Source organism: Gadus macrocephalus, chromosome 11, assembly GCF_031168955.1.
Source record: "Gadus macrocephalus chromosome 11, ASM3116895v1".
Taxonomy (NCBI): Eukaryota; Metazoa; Chordata; class Actinopteri; order Gadiformes; family Gadidae; genus Gadus; species Gadus macrocephalus.
Window position 1 is genome coordinate 10,735,972 of NC_082392.1, and position 23,662 is coordinate 10,759,633.

The following is a 23,662-nucleotide window of genomic DNA, read 5'->3' on the forward strand; positions in this document are numbered from 1 at the left end:
CTGACTCTGTCTCATTTGAATGCAGCTTTGTGAGGCTCATTAATTCTGTAATTAGTACAAATGGCTGTAAGACGACAGGAATTCACTCTAAAGCTCGACATCAAATTCTTACACGAAACCGACCAAACCTTCTTTATCATCGTGAGTCAAGCGTGAGGTAGGCCGCTTAATATGCAAACCACGAGCCAATCGTTAATCGTCCACCAAGTGTGCTATCAAATCACCACATCCCTCCTCCATCTGTCTGAGGCTTTGCCCCGCCTTAATAACCGCTTTTTAATGCATGATCACCGTAGCACGGAGGTCGTTACACTGGCTTCTCAAGGGATGACCATGGCTCGACAGGATTTTCTAACCCCCCCCTCGTCTTCTCCTCTCTCTCTTCAATAATTGACAACTTTTCGTACACATTTCTTGAAAGTGAGTGTAGATACATAAGATATGTTTTAGCAAGGAGGGGTTAGGGCACAAGGAAGCCTACAGGTAGTTTGCGCATATTGGGGTTCAAACCCAGATTCTTTGGCTGGAAGTAAAACACCTTAACCTGACCTTAACCTCTAGTCTTCTCCTTCTTTCTCTCGCTTTCCTCTCTATGACCCTTCTGTCTCTGCTCTGTCTATCACATCCCCTTCTGTCTTCTCCTTCTCCCTCTACTCCTCCCTCTACCTCCCTCTCCATCTCCCCTTCTTCTGTCGTCTCTCTTCTCCTCTCTCTTTCCCCTTCGTTCCTCTCTACCTCTCCTTCTCGGTCCATGTCTCCTCTCTCTCCGTGCAGTATCGGAGGCTCCATCCCCATCGTGTTCTCCTACTACTCTGAGTTCCTGGCCCAGGAGAAGAGGGGCGAGCACCTCAGCTGGCTCTGCATGTTCTGGATGATCGGCGGCATCTACGCCTCCGCCATGGCCTGGGCCATTATCCCCCATTACGGTCAGTCAGTCAGTCAGTCAGTCAGTCAGTCAAGGAGTTAGTCCATCAGTCAGACAGTTTGTTATTCAGTCAGCAATAAAATGCTTTAAATGAGTTAATATAAAATTATGAAATCTACCAAACAGGCAGTAAGATACCATATAACTCTCTCTCTCTCTCTCTCTCTCTCTCTCTCTCTCTCTCTCTCTCTCTCTCTCTCCATTTCTCTCTCTCTCTCTCTCTCTCTCTCTCTCTCTCTCTCTCTCCATTTCTCTCTCTCCCTCACTATGTCTCTCTCTCTCTTTCTCTCTCTCTCTCTCTCTCTCTCTCTCTCTCTCTCTCTCTCTCTCTCTCTCTCTCTCTCTCTCTCTCTCTCTCTCTCTCTCTCTCTCTCTCTCTCTCTCTCTCTCTCTCTTCCTGACACCAGGCTGGAGTTTCCAGATGGGCTCGGCCTACCAGTTCCACAGCTGGCGTGTGTTCGTCCTGGTGTGCGCCCTGCCCTCAGTGGCCGCTATATGTGCCCTCACCACCATGCCCGAGAGCCCCCGCTTCTTCCTGGAGGTCAGTCCAGGACCCCATCCACCATGCATTATGAATGGTTTAATGAATATCACATTGCCAAGTACTTGTCAATGTAATGTGTCTCATGTGATAGTATATGATGTATATCTGACACAGCTCCTTTCGGGATGATCATGAATTAATCAAATGAATCCTAACAATGCATAAAGTATCAGCACAACTGTGTGATCAACTGTTTTAATGTAATTTTGAATCTCAACAGAAATGGGAGGTGGATCTCAACCGACTCCCACCAGAGGTGGGAGTCTGGGAGACCACTTCAGCCTTCACTAAACAAATGACAGGATAGCTTAAATGGACATTTTTAGGGATGCCGGTGATATCATCTCTAATGGTCTCTTGTGATGAAACTAACAGGGGATGTATTTTATTGTTGTCTTTGCTAGAACGGTAAACACGACGAGGCATGGATGATTCTGAAGCAGGTTCATGACACCAACATGCGGGCCAAGGGCTACCCAGAGAGGGTCTTCTCTGTAAGCCACCACACCTTCTTAAAGCACCACCCCACCACATTTCAACTCAATTATTAAAGTCATCAGATATAATGCATTATGTACAATAAATGTAACTGTTTATTCTTTGAACATTAACATACGTGTGTCAGAACTTAACATTCATCTTACTCGCTTTAGAATGTGACATTTATGCATCCCAGCGATTACTCTGAAGACATCACTGAACACACCTGAACATTGGTTTTGTTAATATCACTGCTTAATTAACATTTGCACTACTCAAGATTAAATAGTGATAGATACATACCATGAAAACATAAACCCCGGAAAGACAAACCACTTCAAAACCCTCTAAAATAATAAAACATTAATGCTGTGTCGGTTTGTATCGGTGCCGGCCAACTGAGCAGAGCCATAAAGCCGTGACACTAAAAGTCAGCTGATTAACGGAGGGCAGTTAACTGTTAATGATTCCCAGACAAAGTGTAAATATTAGTGTTATGGCCGCCAGGTGACCACCATTAAGACGGTGAAGCAGATGGATGAGCTGGTGGACATGGGGGAGAGCCTCGCCTGGCACCAGAAGTGGAGGATGAAGCTCAGTGCCTTGTTCCATCAGGTGACTTTAACCCCAGGGCTGAATGCTAATGTTAGCTCTCACAGCAAAATACTATTTGTCAACCTAAATGCTAATTACTTGGTCTCATTATTTCACAATGTCCATATTTTGTACTCTGAATATTCTTGTAATTCTTTGTGCACATCGTGATTAGAAAATATGGTTACTGCAACGTTAAATGAGACAACAAAATGAGGCATGCAACCTTATTTCCTGGTCTCATTTAACTTCACAATGGCCATGTTTTCTACTTACAATGTTCTTGTAATTATTTGGTAGAGGTCAATTAATTTGCGTAGTGCATATTTTATTAGTTTTATTTTTGCTTCGGAGATATTAACCTGCTGTCTGTGTTTGTACATTTGTACATGTGTGTGCGTGGGTGTGTGGATGCATGTGTTTATGTGTGTTTATGCTTGTGTGTGTGTTTGCATGCTTGCCTCCCTCAGGTACGTGGTAACTTCCTGGCCATCTTCTCCCCAGAGTACCGCCGCACCACCTACATGATGATGGCCGTGTGGTTCTCCATGTCCTTCAGGTAACACCTCCTCAGGGCACATCCCCACCTACACATCAATTATAGGAATGGTATCATTCATATACAAAATAAACAATACAATTCAACTGCATTATAATTCAACTATTCAGGACAAATGTTTGACTGCTGCCTAAGGGAACCAGTGTAAACATGGCAAAAAAATAAGCTTGTTGATGTAACTACCATATTGACCCTAATATAAGACTCATTTTTGGAAATATATTCTTTTAAGATCATTTTAATTGAAAATCATGATAATTAAAACACAGTTGTATGTGGATAAAAACATCCAGGGCGCTCGTCTGTCCATACACTTCCAGAGAGGAGAGAGATGTGGAGGGGTGAGAGCACATGCAACAGGCACTGCGGGAATAGAACCGCCACTAAGATCACGGAACCCAAGAGTTCATAGGAGAAGAAGTGTGGTGAACTAAAGCCATATAAACTGACGGCAATTAGCTGTGATCTCCGGAGAACCACAAGTTGTGTTGTTTTCCCGAAACCTTGATTGCACAACGCAACAGAGTAGAGAGCAAAACACTTTCCTTGTTATGGCCCAGCTCTTACAGGGAAAGGGAAGCAGCATGGAACCAGATTTGGTCAAATTAAAGGTATTTATTACCAGAAAGTTGTCATGGAAAATTTAAAAGTCTAGACCCCGAATATAAGACTACTTTTTTGCATTTCCAGAAAAAGGAAATGTAAGTGACTTATATTTGGGCCAATACGGTACTATGTGCAATCTGAGTATGAGTTGTTATAGAGCATCATGCTATGCCTCACATCGCCAGCCCAATTAGCAAATGCGTAATAGTCTGAAACCTCTTGTCTCATTTTCAAATCCAAGGCGTGTGATCAATCGACTCAGAGCCAAATAACTTTGCAATTGGATGGACCTACAACCAATCAGAACAAGAGTATGTGTGACACATCAGCGGCAGCCATCTTAGTTGTTCATGAAAATGCCTCGAAGGCACTTCCATATGTCCCCCTCAGTCATCGTATTAAACCCGCCCCATGTTAGAGAAATGGTTGTGATTGGCCCAACCCGGGCCAGCTCTTCTGTAAATCTTTCTGAACCGTAGGGGGACCTACCCCCTGGGTCACATGATTTTTCTTTATAAATAAAGTGTAAATCGGTGGGCACTGATTAGTAAAGCGTGCGAATGGTTTGGTAAAGCATGTCCTCAGATCCGTAAACCGTGTGCACGGATTTTGCAATCCACACCTCCTCCTCTGCTCTTCAGCAAATTGACCTGCCTTGGAACATGACAAGCTCCGCGAAATTGCACAATAAAAGCTGTGAAACATCCTAACCACATGCTTGGATAGGTAACTAACTAGTGTTTATGTAAGCTAGCTGCTTGACCACTTATTCTAATGGTGGTTTTCAGGTGAAGAGCACTAACAATGCACATAAATGCCATGAAAGGGCCACAACAAATAGCTAAATCAGTAGCACTGATTTCCCTATCATTAAATCTGCCCTTGAATCTACAAGAATTGGACTTTATGGGAAGAAGTGGTCATACCGTTCCAAGGCGGGTCCATTTGCTGAAGAACAGTGCATGTGGATTGCAAACCCATGTGCATGGTTTACGAATCCAAGGGCACGCTTTCCCAATCTGTTTGCACGGATTTACACATTTATTTACATTTATTTTTAATGTTTCATCATGTGACCCTAAGAGGGCTCCGTAGGGACCAGACACATATGTCAGAGCAAATAAAACATGAGCTCAGGGATTCATCGTGTTCCCATGATAGTATGGAACATTCACAAACGAAAATGTGGGGATAATTATTTTTTATTAAAAAAACCTACCAATAATAACGAATACGAGGCAGAATAACTCATCAATCATTCTTTCTAATTAGCACAATCTCTCTATCTCTCTCTCCTTGTCTCTGCCACTCTCCCTGTCCCTTTCTCTTTCTTTCTCCATCTACTCATCCCTGTTTCTCCCTAATTCTTCCTCTCTCTGTTCCTCTTTCTGAAACATGCTTACTTATCCTGCTTACTCTCCCACTCTTTCCCTCTCTTCCTCTATTTCTCTTTAACTATTTTCCTCTCTCCTTTCCTCCAACCCTCTCTTTCTGAAACTGCTTCTCTTTCTCCCAATCTTTCTCTCTTTTTCTCATGTCGTTTTTCCCACCTGCTCTTTCCCTCTATTCTGCCTTATTCTCATCTCTCCTCCTCCCTCTCTCTCTCCCACTCCTTACTCTTCTTCTCCCTCACCACTCTTTCCCTCTCTATATCCTTCTTCCTCCTCTTCTCCTCCCTCACCCCCCTCTCCCACACTCCCCGCCCCTAGCTATTACGGCCTGACGGTGTGGTTCCCAGACATGATCAAGTACCTCCAGAAGCAAGAGTATTCGTCGCGCACCAAGACCTTCACCCAGGAACGCGTGGAGCATGTCACCTTCAACTTCACCCTGGAGAACCAGGTCCACAAGAAGGGCCAGTACTTCAACGACAAGTGAGTGGCCACGTGCTGAACCCCGCCCCAGCCCCCAGTCACCATGGCGATTAGCAACCAGGATAAAAAGCCATTATCCGCTCGTAGATCCCAATAGTGTCGCCACGGATACCAAGGTAGCAGCACTTGCCACTTTTAAGATAAGGTCATTTGACATTCTATCATCAATCCCAGATTTGAAACTTGATTGTCAAAGTAGCAAAATTAGAGCACAATAAAATATTTTAAAAGAGGTAGACAAATATATAAAATAATACAAAACCAAAAAACTATATTGACCTACAAAAAGAGTACAAGAGTTAAAATCTTGAAAATATTTTCAATGTAAATATTATGAGTAGTAGTACTATTACCTATAACCTATTTACCTATGTATCAACCAAAGCTTAGGCCTAAGTGTAGCAACAAGACAACAGCAGCAAACATTGTGTTCTTGAACTCTGTCTAAGCTATCATCCTGAGATAGCTTAGCTTAGCACCAATCGTATTGTGAAAACTGTTGGTGACCTGAGTTAGCTAAGCCCTACGCATGGTGTGAACGCAGCAGTGGTAGACATTTTTGTTGTCCCATGTAGGTTCATGAACCTGAAGATGAAGTCAATGGTGTTTGAGGACTCTCTGTTCGAGGAATGCTACTTTGAGGACATCACCTCCAGCAACACCTTCTTCAAGAACTGCACCTTCATCGCAACCCTTTTCTACAACACAGGTGTGCAACCCCCACGCACACACATTTTGATAATCACACACATAAATGTAAGCGTGGATACTTGCACGCAAACATACACACACACACACACACACACACACACACACACACACACACACACACACACACACACACACACACACACACACACACACACACACACACACACACACATGCATATACACATTGTGATAGCACTCAATATGTGCTATCAGCGCTTCACAAAAGCCATCCCTCTTGCCTTTGTGATCTGTTTGCAGTTCTCCTGCCATTCAACCAATCATTCATAGCACCTCGATGCACCAGATGGGACTTTCTCATTCAAATTCAAATCACATATTATTCCCGTTACGACTGCTTATTATCGGGGCTGCCGCCTAACAGAAGACCGGGGGAGGCTGCCAGATAAAGTTGTTGTGTAACATTACAACAGCTGATGACACGTTGGGTTACAGGTGTCTGGGATCCGTCCAGAGAAGAGTGGAGATGGCCTCTGTACCAGGGGGCAGGGTAGTGTGGGACAGTAGGTCCAACGCCTTGTGGGGCTGAGGCACACCAGCCATCCCTGCTCACCAACTATTTATGGATCCAAAATCAAGCGTATGCTAAAAGGCCAGCAAAGCATTTTTTGGGATGGGGCTGGTCGCTCTTAAAGAGACACACACATGACATCTTGTGTCCTCAACGACACAGCGACTCGGCACAATCTTTGGGAACCAAATGACGTGTATCCTAGGATTCACTGTAAGTCGTGTTTGGATCAGAGCGTCTGCTAAATGACCATTTTCAGGGTCCATGGGTTTGGGTACATTACAGAGAGCCTGATTGGGTGTTAATGTTGGGGTTTCAGCAGCGGCTCTCTCATCACCCATCCTGGAGTAGCATGGCAGTCTGATAGCACTCTGCTCATCGCGTTTAGCCCTACTCCTGGCCGACAATCAGCAGCACCAATTGACTGCATCTCCAGATCCACTAACCAATCACTCCCTTACTCTCTCTCTCTCCCTCTCTCGGCCTCTCCACAACTGTTTTCTCTCTCTCTTCCCCTCCTTCACCCTCTCTCTCACCCTATTTATCCCCTTTCTATCTCTCCCTTCCGCCTGCTTTCTCCCTCCACTCGTCCTTCTTATCTGGTCTATTTCCGTCCGCTCCCCATCACTCTGTCACCACCCCCCTCTCTCTCTGTCCATCCCCCTCCCCCTCTCTCTCTCTCTCACTCTCCCCTGCCTCTTCCCCCCCTCTCTTTAAATCCCCCTCTCTCCACCAGACCTGTTCAAGTACCGGCTGATCAACAGCCGACTCATCAACAGCACGTTTCTGCACAACAAGGAGGGCTGCCTGCTCAGTGACGTCAGCGACGACAACAACGCCTACATGGTGTACTTTGTCAGCTTCCTGGGCACTCTGGCCGTGTTGCCGGGCAACATTGTCTCCGCGCTGCTCATGGACAAGATCGGAAGGCTGAGGATGCTGGGTAAAATGCCAGGGGGGCTCAGGGGGTTATTGTATGTGGATCTGGATGTGGGTCGGTGGGGTTGCATTGACTCAGGGATGGGAATCCTTGGCAGATCCATACAGGCATGCATACGGGAATACGGGGAATTGCACTATATTTTATGTTTCCCAAATGTAGTTCCTCATTTCGTCGTGAGAATCCAGGCATGATGGCATATGCTGGTCTAACTGTTCTAATTACTACTAGGAAGCGGCTACTCCACAGCTCCGACCGTCAAAATTAAATATAACTGAATCACTTAAGTGTAAAGTGAGTGTAAAGCCTTACATATAAAATACTCATATCTTGTTTATATAGCCTGCCGTCCTTATTCAAGGCGAGGGCGCACTCCCAAGATACACCAAAACTGATGATTTACTTCAGTTCTCATCTTCGTAGCAAAGGCCCAGGAGAACTTACACCGGGGCATATGCCAAACACAATGGCTGGCATCACGGATCCATCCTCTTCCCTGTTCTCCCTAACTCTGCGTGTCCTCTGTCCTCCAGCCGGCTCCAGTGTGATCTCCTGCGTCAGCTGCTTCTTCCTGTCCTTCGGTAACAGCGAGTCGGCCATGATCGCTCTGCTCTGCCTGTTCGGAGGCATCAGCATCGCCTCCTGGAACGCCCTGGACGTCCTCACGGTGGAGCTCTACCCCTCTGACAAGAGGTGAGGACACGCACACACACACACACACACACGCACGCACGCACGCACGCACGCACGCACGCACACACACACACACACACACACACACACACACACACACACACACACACACACACACACACACACACACACACACACACACACACACACACACACACACACACACACACACACACAAATAGGGAAGGCCAAAAGGGTCGCAACGACGCCATATTGAAGACGTGCATTGATTTAAATCAATGGGAAATTCAGTGTTTGAGCTTTTATAAGGCCGCATTTGACGCCGTTGTATTTTATTATGGCGTACGATCAGGGCCGCCGTTCCCCATACGCAGAGTAGGGGGGCCCAAGTACCTGGCGGGGGCCCCCAAAAGCAGTTAAATGCGGCGTTGAAGAAATGAGAAAAAGCTGATCTGAAAAGCAGTTTAAGCCACTAACATGGCACATTTTACAGCACAATATAATAGCAGTGTAGAATGTGTTATTATAAAAGCTTAAATGTATAATTTTACGTTGATTTAAAATGAATACATATCTACAATGAGCACGCACGAAGGCACGCATGCAGGCCGGCACGCATGCAGGCGCGCACACACACACACACACACACACACACACACACACACACACACACACACACACACACACACACACACACACACACACACACACACACAATATAACATTATCTTTATTTAACCAGGCAAGTCATTAAGAACAAATTCTTAATTACAATGGTGGCCTGGCAAGTGGCACATGCACACACACAAACACACACACACACGTAGATGCACATGCATATATATACACACACACACTCACAATCTCCATGACTACCATATAGGTGTGGGGGTGGGTTTAAAGTGATAATGACAGGGAGGTGGGACAAGCAACATCCCACTTGGGATGTTGAACTGCAAGGCTGCACAATGATTGGTTGGGTGAGGAGGAGGGCGAAAAACGATGGGTGTGACGGCTGTGGAGAATTGCCTTTCTTTACCACCACCCTGTGGTCAGAACTGGGTAGAAGTTTGGTAGCATTGATGTCGGCCTATCTGCAATGACATGAGAAAAACAGCACATTTCTAAATCTGTAAAATTACAAAAACAAACGTTGGCAAACTAAAAATATGAATTAAATCAATCCATACATTACAAATATGCAAACATATATGCCAGACGTTGTTATTCGCAGTGGCGTTTCTGTGATGTTGTAGACTGTGACGCCCTCTGGTGGCCAAAGCAAGTTTTTATCAATGTGTTAACATCAAAAATGTTAATGAATTAACCCTCCCCTCCCATCCAGATGCACTGCGTTTGGCTTCCTCAACGCCCTCTGCAAGCTGGCCGCCGTACTGGGCATCAGCATTTTCACCTCCTTCGTGGGCATCACCAAGGCAGTGCCCATCCTCTTCGCTTCGGGGGCCCTGGCGGCCGGCAGCTTCCTGGCCCTCAAGCTGCCCGAGACGCGGGGCCAGGTACTGCAGTAGTGGGCAGGTGGGGAGTGCGTGAGTTGGGTGGCGGACGGGGAGGCATCAGAAAGGTGTTAGCCACACTGTGAACAAGCAAAAAACAAAAAAATACACTCAAGCCCTTGACACTCTACCCTCTAACCCCGACTCCCCCCCCCCCCCCCCCCCGGATGTAACACAAAATTAACAACGGTCAGATCTCTGCATAGAAGTCAACGCGAACCGCCCACCGGCTGTGTATACATATATTAAGATATTCTTGTCATTTGGATTCACCGACCATCATACAGACACACACAAACACACCATGCTCTAGAGCGATTGGTGGGTGTGGTGAAAGCCTGTGTGATGCTTTTAACATTGGTGGGATCCCGGTCAGATATTGCAACTGCCGAGATTCTGAATCGGGGGCCAGTTTATAGTGCAAGGCGCCTTTTTATGAGTGCATCGTTGGTGTGTTTTTTTGAGATGGGGCCACTAGCACAAAAACACCAGTGGCCCAGACTGGGGTAAGAGGTTAGAGAACCAGGGTCCTTGAGAAGGAGCAATGCAAATAGACAGAGTGATGAGGATGATGACCACTCTCCATTGGCTTCAAACGTCTTCGACATAATGTTCATCGCTATTCACATCACCTCTACGGTCCTCTCTGCCTTTAAATTTTTTTATTTGAAAAGAATAAATTACTTTTTATTTGAAGCATTGTTGATCCTAAACCCAACACATGCTTTGATTGGCTTGGTCCTGTCACATGACCGGCCCTCACTCTTATATATCCTAACGGTCTTGTGTCGGTGTACAACCTAACTGCCATTTTATAGATTATAGAACATTCGAGGTCTTTCATTTCGGAGCTCTTTTCCCTTTAAAACATTACTTTTTGATATTTTGAACAGCTGAGAGGAGGTGCATGGATTCTCCCCGAACAAGACAATGGTGAAACATTAAATGCTGCCAGATGTATCGTTTGCATCTAAAAAGTATTAAACAAAAATAGTTCACACTGAATTTTAACATTGAAAGCACAACTGTTTGCCAGTGTGAATGCAAATAACATGTTTCAAATTCGATGAAAGACATTCATAATTTCCAAATTCATCCAACTTGAACCTTTTTAAGATTTATAGTGCAATTTTAAATCCATCTTATTTGATGAAATGCCTACAGTATTGGGAAGTACTTGCAGGTGTACGGTATATTTACTTTCAAACAATGTGCTATGCATATAACAACGTATCTACTTGAATTTGGGGTAAGTTGAACAGTGGCCCCCGTTTAGATACATTGCATTTATGCTTTGACTCCACCTCTTAAGTTGTGCAACCTAGGATATATTCAAGAAGCTACCCCAAAAAAGGCTACATTGCATTTGATTAACCATGAAAGTTAATAATAAATAATAATGCATTTTATTTAGAAAAGCGCCTTTCAAGTCACTCAAGGACACTGTACATCACACACAATAAAACACACAATGAAATATACAAAAAACGTGACAAAATAGTTAACAATTAACAAAAAGTTAACAATCTTAAAGCACAACCCAACCCTTTAAATGTGCAATCATCCAGATTTTCTGTTATTCTGTTTGCATATACAGATGATAATCATCTGTTTATATAGTCAATCATAAATATATACATTATATACATTATATATATATAAATATATATATAAATGTATATGTAAAGCTACATTGTATTACTTACAATTACAAATTCCATGTATAGTCTATTCCAACTGAAGCAGTTTCCATTCATAAAGAACCGATTAACTAATAACTGAATGGTCTCGGAAAGAATGTGTTTCATCATTATATTATAGATGATTATAGATATAAATATAGCCAAACAAATATCCATATAGAAATATATAAACGTGTGTGTTGAAAATAACAGCTCCCTTCCAGTCCAGAGAAGATACAATAAAGGGATCGTTCTCATCTGTATAATTGAGTGGAAACGTCAAGGTTTAACTTCATGTGTGAATGGTTTTATTGTAAATGGCAGGTGCCTAAAAAAATGAAGATTAATTATTTTATAGCAATGTTGAGATGTAGACATCTCTCTTGTGGAAGGTTGAACCTCTCATTGTTTCATTGGACTTTTTAAATCTTAGGCTGGCATTTTAACTTGACTACAGTCCTCAGTAACAATCAAACTATCTAAACTGGCGTGATTTTAGCTATGTTTAAAAGTTGATTTGTTGCTCTAGGGATACATTAATCTTTTTTTTATCAAACTTTAAATTAAAGTATAAATGATAGTTTACCATCAAGGTTGATCTAAGTCACTGTGCCCAAAGTAGAAAACCAGAATTTCCTTTTCTATTTATTTATTTATTATTTATTTTTACAGGGCACAGCTCAAAAAGTAACACGGTTTACACATACAGAGATGGGTTGGGAGTTGAAGCTGAGCGAAACAGCTATTAATTTAGCTCTATTCAAGACAATTATAACTTCACAGAGAAGATCACACACAGGAATAATGGTAGGAAGCCCACTGCCAGGTTCTCAATTTGAACCCCAAAAATGGCACAGAACCATGGATCCATTTCCACTCAATGGGTCCAAATCACCAAAACCAGATATGTTCACATTTGCGTGGGAAAATAAACTCTGTCACAAATCAGATCCAATCAAAAATCAAATCAGGTTAGATCAAAGAAAACTATGATTATTCTTTTGTCCAACTGCCATTTTGTAGGATAGCAGCCATATGTAGACTTGAGACAGGTAAAAAAAAAGGAAAAGACAACCCACTGCACTATGTGTACTCTGATGTACAACCCCGCTAACCGATGTCTTCAGTGCTTCGAGACACAAGATAGGTCGCTTGTCCAGCTGGCGTTTTAAAAAGAGCGAGCACATAGACTAATCACACAACCAAATAATCCGATCACCAACACAAATGCAGTTGTGAACATAGGCGTTCCGAGGACATGGATGAATCCCCCCCCCATATAACATCCCATAATATATGTTTTCAAACAAACTGGACATCTGTGACCATCATGTGACTCATTTGTGAGCGTGAGGAAAGCACCGTAAATTATTGCCAAATATTTCTTTGTGTCAATCCGTCAGATCTCTGATATAGATATAAATATATGTAAATAAAATCAAAAGGTTATAAGTAATAAGATGACGCCCTGTGTTCTTGGATCCCTCGGTAATGTATCGTGAATAAGAGTCTTAAAGTGACAAAAAGAACTTTAATGGTCAGACAGTTTCAGCACATTAATGGCCTAGAAATTAAGAATTCTACGTAATCAGAACAACAAAAAGTCAATGTTTGAATACCGTTATTATGTGTTTTATCTCACCGTACGTCCTCTGTTCCCCTTGAAATAAAAAAAGAAATAACCACGTCAATGTAATTACCGCGTAGTTGAACGCGAGATCGTCATGAAAATGCAAACTATTCCAGCAAATCTGTTATTCTGTTGGATTCTCCGTTCAATTCCAGTTTGTATGTAGTATATACATATCCTAGCTTCTGTTACAGGGTTATTTTGTATTATTAAATTATTGTTGCCTAAGCAACAGTCAATTTTGAGTGCAAAAAGTTAACAAAGCAATAAGTGTGTTGGGATATTTGTCTATTTTCTCTCCCTGAAAAGCACATTATTATTCTAGCCAAGTCCATGGAAACGCTGACTGTTGGCTCTACAAAACAGGACTGAATGGCTCACATTCATGTGTTCTCTCTAAAGCTAAATCTAGGTCCTGAAGCTGTCGATAAGACTGCAATGCCATTAACTCAATATTAAAAAGAATTTATCACAATCTTCATTGTACTGTGCTGTAGAAACTGTAGTTGTTTGTATGTATGCATAGATTCTCTTTGTGAAAGCATAAATATAAAAGGTTACATTAAATAAGAAGTGTAAATGAACAATACTGTATGTTGTCTTTGATTTTGTGTATTTTGTAAATGAGAATGAATAATGAGTAAATACATGTTAAATACAGGTTATGATAATAGTTAAGCTAAATGTTACGATGTCAATTCTGTTCTAAGGTGTGTGAGTTTTTTTCATATATTTTATTTGTTGGGTTTTGGTGGGGGAGTTGCTGTTGGGCAACTGACCCGTTAGATCTGCAATGAATAACAAAAGACCATGAATAAAAATAACTCTAAAATCAAAATGTGTTTGTCATTTGTCATTATTTTCTCCAGAAATAAAGAATAATTTAAATCTTTCGTCACATTATAAGCATAATAGTATGAAGTCGCAACGGATGACGCATTTTGGACTACAAGTACCAGAAGTACGCATTTCCGATATAGCATGACGCAACATCCGTTGAGCATGTCTATTGACAACAGCTAGCATTCAATTCTAAAGGGTGAGTAAATGAACATGCATAACCACGTAAAACGTACACAAATGTACACATAGGACACGTACAACGATTCATATCAACATTCGAAAATCAAGATTTGTATGACTGTAATTTTCCATTGGGGAAACGTGTTTTAAAATATGCTAACGTTAGATTATGTTCGCAATACTGCGTCCTTGGTTGCAGTTCCGTCCATGGAGAGCCCTTCACAAAAAATAGTTCTCTTATCTGCTTGTATTTAATGTAGATAAAATCACTTATATTCTACCTCTAAGGACAGCTTCGCTTCCATAAAAATCAACGTAATTTATGAGCAACTTTTTGTAAATAAGGCTGCACCTTTTCAGACACAGAAAGTTGCTCATACGTTACAAACAAGGATTTTTGTAAAACCTTGACTAGGACTGGTCATTAAGTATTGCTATTTTAAAATGTATATCAAAAGATCTAATTTAATATTTACCATGAGGCTATAAATTTGTTCTTGTCCGTCATAAGACGTAATTTGTAGGTCCATGGTCTTAGGTATACTGACAACATTCCCCACTAGGTGGGGGTATTTGTTATCAATTGTACAGCTTTGAACATTCACTTTAAATACTGAAAAGTTAATGTGTAAGAACGCTTCATTTTAACGTCTGAGTTTCTATGTCTTGCCTCCAACACCTTTTTCCACACATCCAACTATGTATCTACAGGTAACCCGTGTTGGGAGTCAGACTCTGTTTCTCCCATCATTAGTGGTGTCCCGGCACCTATTCTGATGTTGGCCCGCATACTTCTCTGTGCCCGGCCCGTCTCCGCCACCCTACCCGCCTTAACTCGCCCCCTGGCCCACTCCATCGCTCATATGGACCCCGGCTCCAGGGGTCGGCCTGTGGAGACGGCGATCAGAACCAAGCTGACCGGCGCCCTTGTGCCAGCGCACCTAGAAGTCCACAACGAGAGCCACATGCACGCCGTGCCGCCGGGCTCCGAGTCCCACTTCCGCGTGTTGGTGGTGAGCGCAAGCTTTGACGGCCTCTCTCTGATACAGCGCCACCGCCTGGTGAATGAGGCGCTGCGCGAGGAGCTGAGCAGCTGTGTGCACGCACTGGCCATCCAGGCCAAGACCCCCGCCCAGTGGGGCAGTAACCCCTCCGTGGCCAAGAGTCCCCCCTGCATGGGGGGCTCAAAGGGGGACCACTCTGTGGAGGTGAAGCTGGCGGCCGGGAGAGAGTGACTGAGTGGGACTTACATGGTGGTGTGGCAGCTCTACACCCCTCTGCAAAAGATGGCATGGTCGGAGTGTGAGACGTTGGAGGAATGGAAGTTCCATGTGAATTAAACATTAAAATATTGTTTTATAACGGAAATGTTGTAAAAGATTTTACATTCACACTGGCAAACAGTAAAACTCAACTGTGAATGTTAGTGTTTTATGATGGATGTCTTTGATGGATGGAATAATAAATGGAATCGAACTTAATCCTTCTGAATATAATAAATATATCTCTGAAATGGCACTAGCCAATATGTTTAAATATACAGCAATTGCATATACATATAAATATGAACATATAAATAACATTGTTGAGGTTCACTGCAGTGATATCTTATAAGGAAACTTGTTCCCAGCCTTTATTTCAAATCAATGTGACTATTTGACTGGAGACTGGGTAACAAAATAGTCTGTATCAATACCACCCTGACCTACTTAAATATATTAAATAATACATTGAATAAAATACCTCAGTAATTGTGTCTGTTTTCTGAAATTTAATGAGGGAAATCGTGGTATTCAATTATATAAAGCAGCATCATCAAGCAAAGTCTTTCTCCTGCATGGGAGAAGGTCACCGTGGAGATCAACGTGCCATCGTCGTGAGATCTTGGGCCCACGGGGATCCCCTGACAACTGTCCGATTGCCGCTCCCTAAACATCCCAAGCATGGCCAGCTAGCATATGGTCCTCCAGCATAACTGAAATACTTCTGCTAACGCAACGCTTAGGCAAACACTGTCGTACGCCATGGCTGTAGGCTAAAATAGAAGGTGAATAATTAATGACACCGTTTTCTGCAATCACAGCATTTGTATGTGTTTTGCTTCTTATAGGCCTATGTTCACCTGCTAAATTAAATCTTTGTTATAAATTTGGTGTCAGTCCATGAAGAGAGTAATTAACAGGCCTTCGATCATTCAAAAATTCTTGAAATTAAAACACAGTAGGTCCAATTATATATAAAAAGTATAAACATAATAATAATGTATTTATGCCTACAGATCATTTATCCAACATGAATAATTTATATCGCTGAACAGATTTATAAAAAAAGAATGGAGTAATGAATCCCCCGCTTCGTCCAGGGAGGGCATTTGTCTGACCAATCAGTTTGAAGGTAAACACAGGACGGCGTTGGGCGGCGCTCGCGGGCCTGACATAGTACGGCGGGTTGTTGCTAGAACGACCGAACAGGCAAACAGCTCTCACACACGTTGTCCACCCGCCTTCTACCAGCGGTAAGTTTCTACTTTAAATGTCGTTCATTTAACTTTCATGCTCGGTATCTTTTATTATCGCAACCATTGCGCCTCGGTGCATTTGATGTATTTCCGTTCGTCACATGTCAATGAAGGAGAAACCAAACTCCGATAAGGTAATGCTCTTTAAAGTTTGGAGAATCAGTAACATCAGCCCTCCCACATGAAATGATATCTATCGATGTTTGATGGTAAATATGGATGGAGCAGGCAACTGGGGGCTGTGTGGTTTCCAAAAGACCCGGGATTGACGACCGTGTTGACCGCTTGGTTGTTTCAACCACGCAGCGACTCTCCACCAGAACATGCCCCGTGAGAGGAGGACATAACCGCGCTGCTGTGGGTTTAAACCTGGTTGTTGCGGGACAGAGGAGACGATTGGTCCCCTTTGGTGCTGGGGGATCTCAACCTAACATTTCTTTACGATGTTGGCATGTATGATCTGGCCTTCTAGTTAAGACATAGTCCGGAAGAAAAGGCATAAAGTCGCTTAAGGTTACGCAACACGCAACGTCATTTGATTGGGCAATAATTAAACACCTGTAATTTCCTCGTAGGGTTAAAGGTAGCCTAGTATCTCTTTAAATGTTATATTTTATAGGTGAGGTTAGAAATGGATAATAAAATAGTGCGTTGGTATGTGGGCCAGTGCCATGACCTCCGTGCACCTGCATATCTCGCTGTGTAAATAAACCTCCAGGAAGTGACTCATAATAACCCTTGTGACGTTTACAGGTGGGCCTACCTGCTGCCATTGATTCACTTTGTTCGGAGGGAATACAAACCTAACCCGAGGATAACCTACTGATCGGAATAAACTAAAACAATCCCTTCCTCATGAAAACAAAAACATGGGGAATGGATTCTCAGAACAACCCGGTTTCCTGCCCTCCGTCCCCTTCTTCCAGTCCTTTCACATGGCCATCCTGGGCCTGGACTCTGCCGGCAAAACCACCACGCTGTACCGGCTGCGCTTCAACGAGTTCGTCAACACCGTGCCCACCCGGGGCTTCAACGCCGAGAAGGTGAAGCTGTCCCTGGGGGGCCACCGTACCGCGGCCACCTTCCACTTCTGGGACGTGGGCGGCCAGGAGAAGCTGCGGCCGCTGTGGAAGTCGTACACTCGGGGCGCCGACGGCATCGTGTTCGTGGTGGACTCGGTGGACGGCGAGCGGCTGGAGGAGGCCAAGACGGAGCTGCACCGCATCGCCAAGACCATGGAGAACCTGGGTGTGCCCGTGCTGGTGGTCGCCAACAAGCAGGACCTGAGGAACTCCCTGACGCTGGCCGAGATGGAGCGGGGCCTGGCGCTGAAGGAGCTGGGGCCCGGCACGCCGTGGCACCTGCAGCCCGCCTGCGCCATCACTGGGGACGGCCTGCGGGAGGGCATGGAGAAGATCCACGACATGATCCTGAAGCGCCGCAAGGCCCAGCAGCAGCTGCAGCAGCAGAGGAGGAAGAGGTGATCCCGGAGTCACTTATTGGGAAAGAAAAACAGGACTTTTAAAGGAAGAACCGATCATGTATATATCTCTAAAGTAAAGCGTGAGATATGTTGATCAATGTGAAGGACCCGGGATGTATCCTTGCCTCGGCTGCGTGGATCTGTTTCCGCTACAGTATATGTTGAACGTGCTGAGTTTTATCAGTTCAGATTTGAGCTCTACTACTTACCCCCGTCCCCCCCGTCCCCCCCATACACACACACACACACACACACACACACACACACACACACACACACACACACACACACACACACACACACACACACACACACACACACACACACACACACACACACACACACACACACACACACACACACACCACCCTGATCCCCAATGCTGGGATAGCTGCTGACCAGGAAAGTGACTCTTGAGGAAAACAGTTGGATGATGATGAGGATGATGATGTTTTTGAAAAGGAAGGATGTTGAAATGTTTCAAGGGTTCGGAGCGTGAGGCTCGAGAGGTTGTAAGGGCCAGAGCGGTTGGGACGGAGAAAGAATTTGCGGACGATGTACGAAGGATTAATTGAATGGCTATTCTGAAAACGTGACCAAAAGTGATGTAAAAGATTCTTGAGATGGGTGTAGAACAGTCATGAAGATGTGGACGTTGATGCACCGAACAGGCAGAGGCAAGTGGCCATTTTGTTCACCCCCCCCCCCCTTGCTCCTGGCGAACAAACTATGAACACTAGAGGAATCCAATATCCCAAACACACCCGTTTCAATGTGGATCTTGTGTTACTTTTCTTTGTTTAAAATCATTGTATAGTTTTTTTTTGTTGTTGTACTTTACTCTTTATAAGTGTTGCAACATGACATTAGTTTACCTGCTGCCGCAATACATTGTTTACCTTGTCCAATTGTCAAAAAGCACTTTACACTATCCCATAGTGTTTCACTGTTAAAAAAAAAAACGAGCATTTCATGTCAGAGTTTAACATTCAGGCTTGTAGGCTCCTGCGAGATGCTACTGTGTATAGTTGGGTCTTCATTGGCCACACTGCCATCAGGTAGTTTAATTTATGCATCATCTTTTCTGAAATAAAATCTATTAAGAGCAATCTCCATAACGGTGTGATATTACTTTTAAGGCTCTGTTGGTATAAAGTAGCAGGTGCCGTCAAGTACTTTGGTGACCAACGCAGCTTGAGGGAATTCAGATTTATCTGCTAAAGTCCAAAATGGGAAAATTAGATTTTTCCAAGGCCTAGATGGAATCAAGTAATTTGTTCAATTCAGTCGTCATTCATTCATCACTGATTTAACCGACCAGCTGTTCTGCTGTGAGTGCTATATTTAGAGCGTGGAGACTGATGCAAGTTAGTGAAATGTTTACTGAAAAGCTCAGGGAACCAGGATGGGGTTATGATGAACCGTTCCTTAAAATCAAATCTTCTTCATAGAAAATCTCTTGCCAACACGTTATTTTAATTTGTTAGAATTTATCACGGTTTGATTAAATACCCTGACATGCACTAGTGACTGTAATGTATAGCCTACTGTAGCACTGCATGAAGAAGCTAATGGCTAGTTACTCAGTCCTCCAAGATGTGTGAAGACACTGGCAGGATAGAGGGTATATTGTGTATTTCTTTAGCAAGGTGAACGAGTATTTAGTACTTGTTAGCAATCAGTCTCTCTTTCTCCATCTCCCTATCTCTCTTCTCACTCTCTATCCATCTCTCCCTCTCCATCTCCCATTCCACGGAAAGAGTTCAGAGATTCCGACAATGCAGCTGCTTGGACTTAAATAGCCGCGTGCTGCGACCATTTAGCTATACTGAGTCCTCCCTGGCATGTCAGTCATGTTGCTATATACATGTGGCCGTCATTAGCACGTTTTATGGGATAACAAGGAGCCGGACATATGTTTCTTTTGGATAATTCACCGCATGACTCAACGTGGCAATTAACACTTAATTTGTTGTCGCCCCAGATGTAATTTTAGACCGGACTTTAACCAGGGTTGGGCTTCATCTGGTACAGACAGCATTTACCTTATCTCGGAGAGACAAGTGAAACACTCTGTTGATAAACCGGTTAAAGCCAACACTATTAAAGGTATGCTTCTAATAGTGTAGACAAGATGACTAATGTTTGCCAAAGTGGAACCTGGCACAGACACACACACACACACACACACACACACACACACACACACACACACACACACTTGTTTTGTCTGCAATGTATCTCCTGTGTGCATGTGTTCTCAGTGTGTGCTGTGTGAGTTGGCACCTTGTGAGTGTTTACTGGTGCGGGATAATCTGAGTCACAAGACTCGTCCGGCTTTCCCAGGTTTTTTTCCCTCCCAGGTCCCGACCGCTAGCGTCTGATCTCTGTGAGCAGGCCTACCTGCTGCTCACTGGCCTCCCTTCCCACCGCTCTCATTCTGCTGACTATACAAACCCAAACAAAACAGTCTTAGGTGCCATAAGGACCGCGGCTCGTCTGTGTGGGTTTATGGCCAACTTCCTGTGGAAGTTACGAGGGCCACTGTTTCTGCAAATCCATAACTGGTTGAGCTTCAGTACCTGTTGTATTTGGTACACTCCTCCCCGGTGGGTTAGAGTGAATGACCCCCTCCACAGGCCTCCTCAGGGGCCCTCCATTAACCCAGTTACCATAGCAATGCTGCTTTAGCCAGCGCAATCTGAGGTATACAAGGGGACATGTAGGACACTCTGTCAGAGAGGCAGAAGTAGAATGCAATCTCTTGCGCAGAATCTGAATATTGAGGTTCTGGCATTCCACAGTGTTCTTTAAATGGTAGAGCAAGGCAGTGCTGGGTCTGGGGTTCCATTCCCACTGGGGGCGTCCATGCTGCCGATTGTTTGTTTAACTCACTGTATTGTGAGACGCTATGGATAAAAGCATATCAACAAGTGTTTTATATATATAAATATATATAGTAAAAGAAAATGAAAGGTTTAAAACCTCAAATCCTCTGTTGCATTCTTGTAAAAGTTAGTTTTGTTAAGCAACCATAGCTTCTGGATCTGCAAGAATCTGTGTGTTGGTATGTAGGTTTTTGAATGCCCTCTGAGGTCAATACGAGTTCTCCTTTGATCTCTAGATTTAAAACATGCTCCCATGTCGAGATCAATAATTCCAGAGTACCATGACTGAGCACCCATGTCCAGTGAGGGTCCATGAAATTGGTGCCTGCTGTCGCTTCAGCATGGCAGGGCGTATATCTGGTGTAACTTTTGCATTTTGGAACACTCCCAAAGATGGGGGTGGGGTAGAGATATAGGTATTTGACTTCCAAAGAGAACGTTGTCCACAGACACCACAGTCTACCTATAGGCATCCTGAACCATGAATGTGGGGTTGCTTAAAGGCTTTGGTCATTTAACATAAAGGTTTCTGCTTAATGACTAAATAGTAAAAACGAAAACAGTAGTTAGAATGCTTTGACACAATGAAGTCTCAAAAGACTTATCGATTGGAATATAGATTGAAGTAAATGCAAGGAGAAATACTTTTTATCGCTAAGCTATCTGGGACTGTGCTTGTGCTAAACCGTGTGACTGTGCCGTACACGGTGTACGGCACAGTATGTATTTTCTTAACAAGAACCCAGGCTGAGGGACCTCATGCTGAGCTCTGGGGTCATGTATCCAAACAGGGAGGGGACGTCTCTCTGTGCACGATGCCCCAAGGCTTCTCTATTATGCAGGGTTATCCTCACTAGATAAATGTTCTCCTCGCTGCTCTCCTTGAGAGAGCCAGTGGCCTATTTACATGTGAATTCCTACCTCGCCCGCCCCAACACCGTTAAGAGCAAAGAACAGGGCCACCTGCAAAGGGAGAGAGAGAGGTGGGAGGACAAGAAGGAGGAGGGGAGAGAGGGGAGGAGAAGGAGGGAGAGAGAGAGAGAGAGAGAGAGAGAGAGAGAGAGAGAGAGAGAGAGAGAGAGAGAGAGAGAGAGAGAGAGAGAGAGAGAGAGAGAGAGAGAGAGAGAGAGAGAGAGAGGGAGGGAGTGAAGAATCTGTAGAAGTGTACTCACTCTTTCTCTTTTGTCTGTGAGTGGTTGTGTTTCTGTAATGTGCTGGAAGCAGAGAGTGGCTGAGGAAGGTAAAGAAGATATGGAGGAGAGAGACTGATAGACTGATGATAGAGAGACTGGCAAAGATAGCTAAAGCAGAGGGTGACTGTGGGTAAGAAAGTTAAAGTCAAAGCAGAGAGAGAGAGAGACACACACACACACACACACACACACACACACACACACACACACACACACACACACACACACACACACACTGGTTAGGCAGCAAGGGAAAGACTTGAATGAATTTAACAGACCGAAAAAAAACTTTTTGTTAGCTTAATATTTGTTCGGATCAGACAAGTTGAGATCATTGTTGGTTCTATGGCAGTATCATGTCTCACATTTACATTCTGGCATTTTTAGATCTTGCTAGGGTTTTCTAGCCTGGGAAAGTTCTCTCTTATGCAATAAACCTCCTGCCACCAAACGGTATCATGCTATTATTTATGCAATATATTGAAACCTCCGTTTGCTGTGTGAGTCTGGATGATTGTGTGTGTGTGTGTGTGTGTGTGTGTGTGTGTGTGTGTGTGTGTGTGTGTGTGTGTGTGTGTGTGTGTGTGTGTGTGTGTGTGTGTGTGTGTGTGAGACAGAGAGACAGAGAGACTATGGTAGTCAGTGTTCCCGGTGACATTCCAATGCAGAGGCTTTGTGAAAGACACATTGTAGAGGTGATGATCACTCCTCCACCTCTGTCAAGCGCCCACAGAAAACAGCTGTGTGGAGAACTTGGACCTGTGTGTGTGTGTGCAGGATCGGGCAAAGGTCAAGGTTATAATGAAAGAGAGAGAATGTGAGAGTCATCTACCCAGATACCCCCCCCACACACACACACACACACACACACACACACACACACACACACACACACACACACACACACACACACACACACACACACACACACACACACACAGCCTGTTGCTCACCCTGTGTTTCGCCCGGACCTCATACACACTCTATACAAATAGGCTTCACAAAGCAGTGTCTGGTGGCCCAGTGCGGGCATTGTGAGGCATAAGCCTGTGAAATGTGTCTGTGGTCCCGTTTGGGCGTGGGGGGATTAAGCCAGGGTAGGGCCTTAGAGCCGGGGCCTATCACAGGGGACTGCTGGGGGAGAATCAGGATGAGCAGTGAACTGTGAGAGCTGGAGGGGGGGGGGGGGGGGATTGTCTCTCACTGATTCTCTCTCTGAGTGTCAATCTCTCTCGCACTCTATTTCTCCCAGGCTCTCTCTGTCTTCCTCATAATCGATTGCTCACGCTCTTTACCTATCGCTCTGAGTCTCTGT

The 23,662-nt window shown here is 44.1% G+C and overlaps 3 protein-coding genes across 3 annotated transcripts in view; all 3 read left to right on the forward strand.

The window, feature by feature from the left end:
* Positions 1-10,644, forward strand: part of sv2a (synaptic vesicle glycoprotein 2A) — a 37,343-nt gene extending 26,699 nt beyond the window's left edge. Inside the window, exons 4-13 of the mRNA XM_060064348.1 lie at positions 775-926; positions 1,333-1,466; positions 1,874-1,963; positions 2,457-2,564; positions 3,014-3,102; positions 5,418-5,582; positions 6,158-6,291; positions 7,559-7,765; positions 8,296-8,455; positions 9,762-10,644. Of these exons, the coding sequence (XP_059920331.1) occupies positions 775-926; positions 1,333-1,466; positions 1,874-1,963; positions 2,457-2,564; positions 3,014-3,102; positions 5,418-5,582; positions 6,158-6,291; positions 7,559-7,765; positions 8,296-8,455; positions 9,762-9,945 (1,423 nt within the window). The 3' untranslated portion in view covers positions 9,946-10,644. The remainder of the gene's footprint in view (positions 1-774; positions 927-1,332; positions 1,467-1,873; positions 1,964-2,456; positions 2,565-3,013; positions 3,103-5,417; positions 5,583-6,157; positions 6,292-7,558; positions 7,766-8,295; positions 8,456-9,761) is intronic.
* Positions 10,645-14,197: 3,553 nt separating this feature from the next.
* bola1 (bolA family member 1) lies at positions 14,198-16,005 on the forward strand. Its single transcript, XM_060064350.1, has 2 exons — positions 14,198-14,281; positions 14,977-16,005. Exon 2 carries the CDS (start codon positions 15,042-15,044, stop codon positions 15,498-15,500), a length of 459 nt encoding a protein of 152 aa, XP_059920333.1. The 5' UTR covers positions 14,198-14,281; positions 14,977-15,041; the 3' UTR covers positions 15,501-16,005.
* A 618-nt stretch (positions 16,006-16,623) lies between these two features.
* On the forward strand, positions 16,624-19,375 carry arl4aa (ADP-ribosylation factor-like 4aa). The gene is made up of 2 exons (XM_060064349.1): positions 16,624-16,780; positions 17,537-19,375. Exon 2 carries the CDS (start codon positions 17,653-17,655, stop codon positions 18,265-18,267), a length of 615 nt encoding a protein of 204 aa, XP_059920332.1. The 5' UTR covers positions 16,624-16,780; positions 17,537-17,652; the 3' UTR covers positions 18,268-19,375.
* Positions 19,376-23,662: the final 4,287 nt, after the last annotated feature.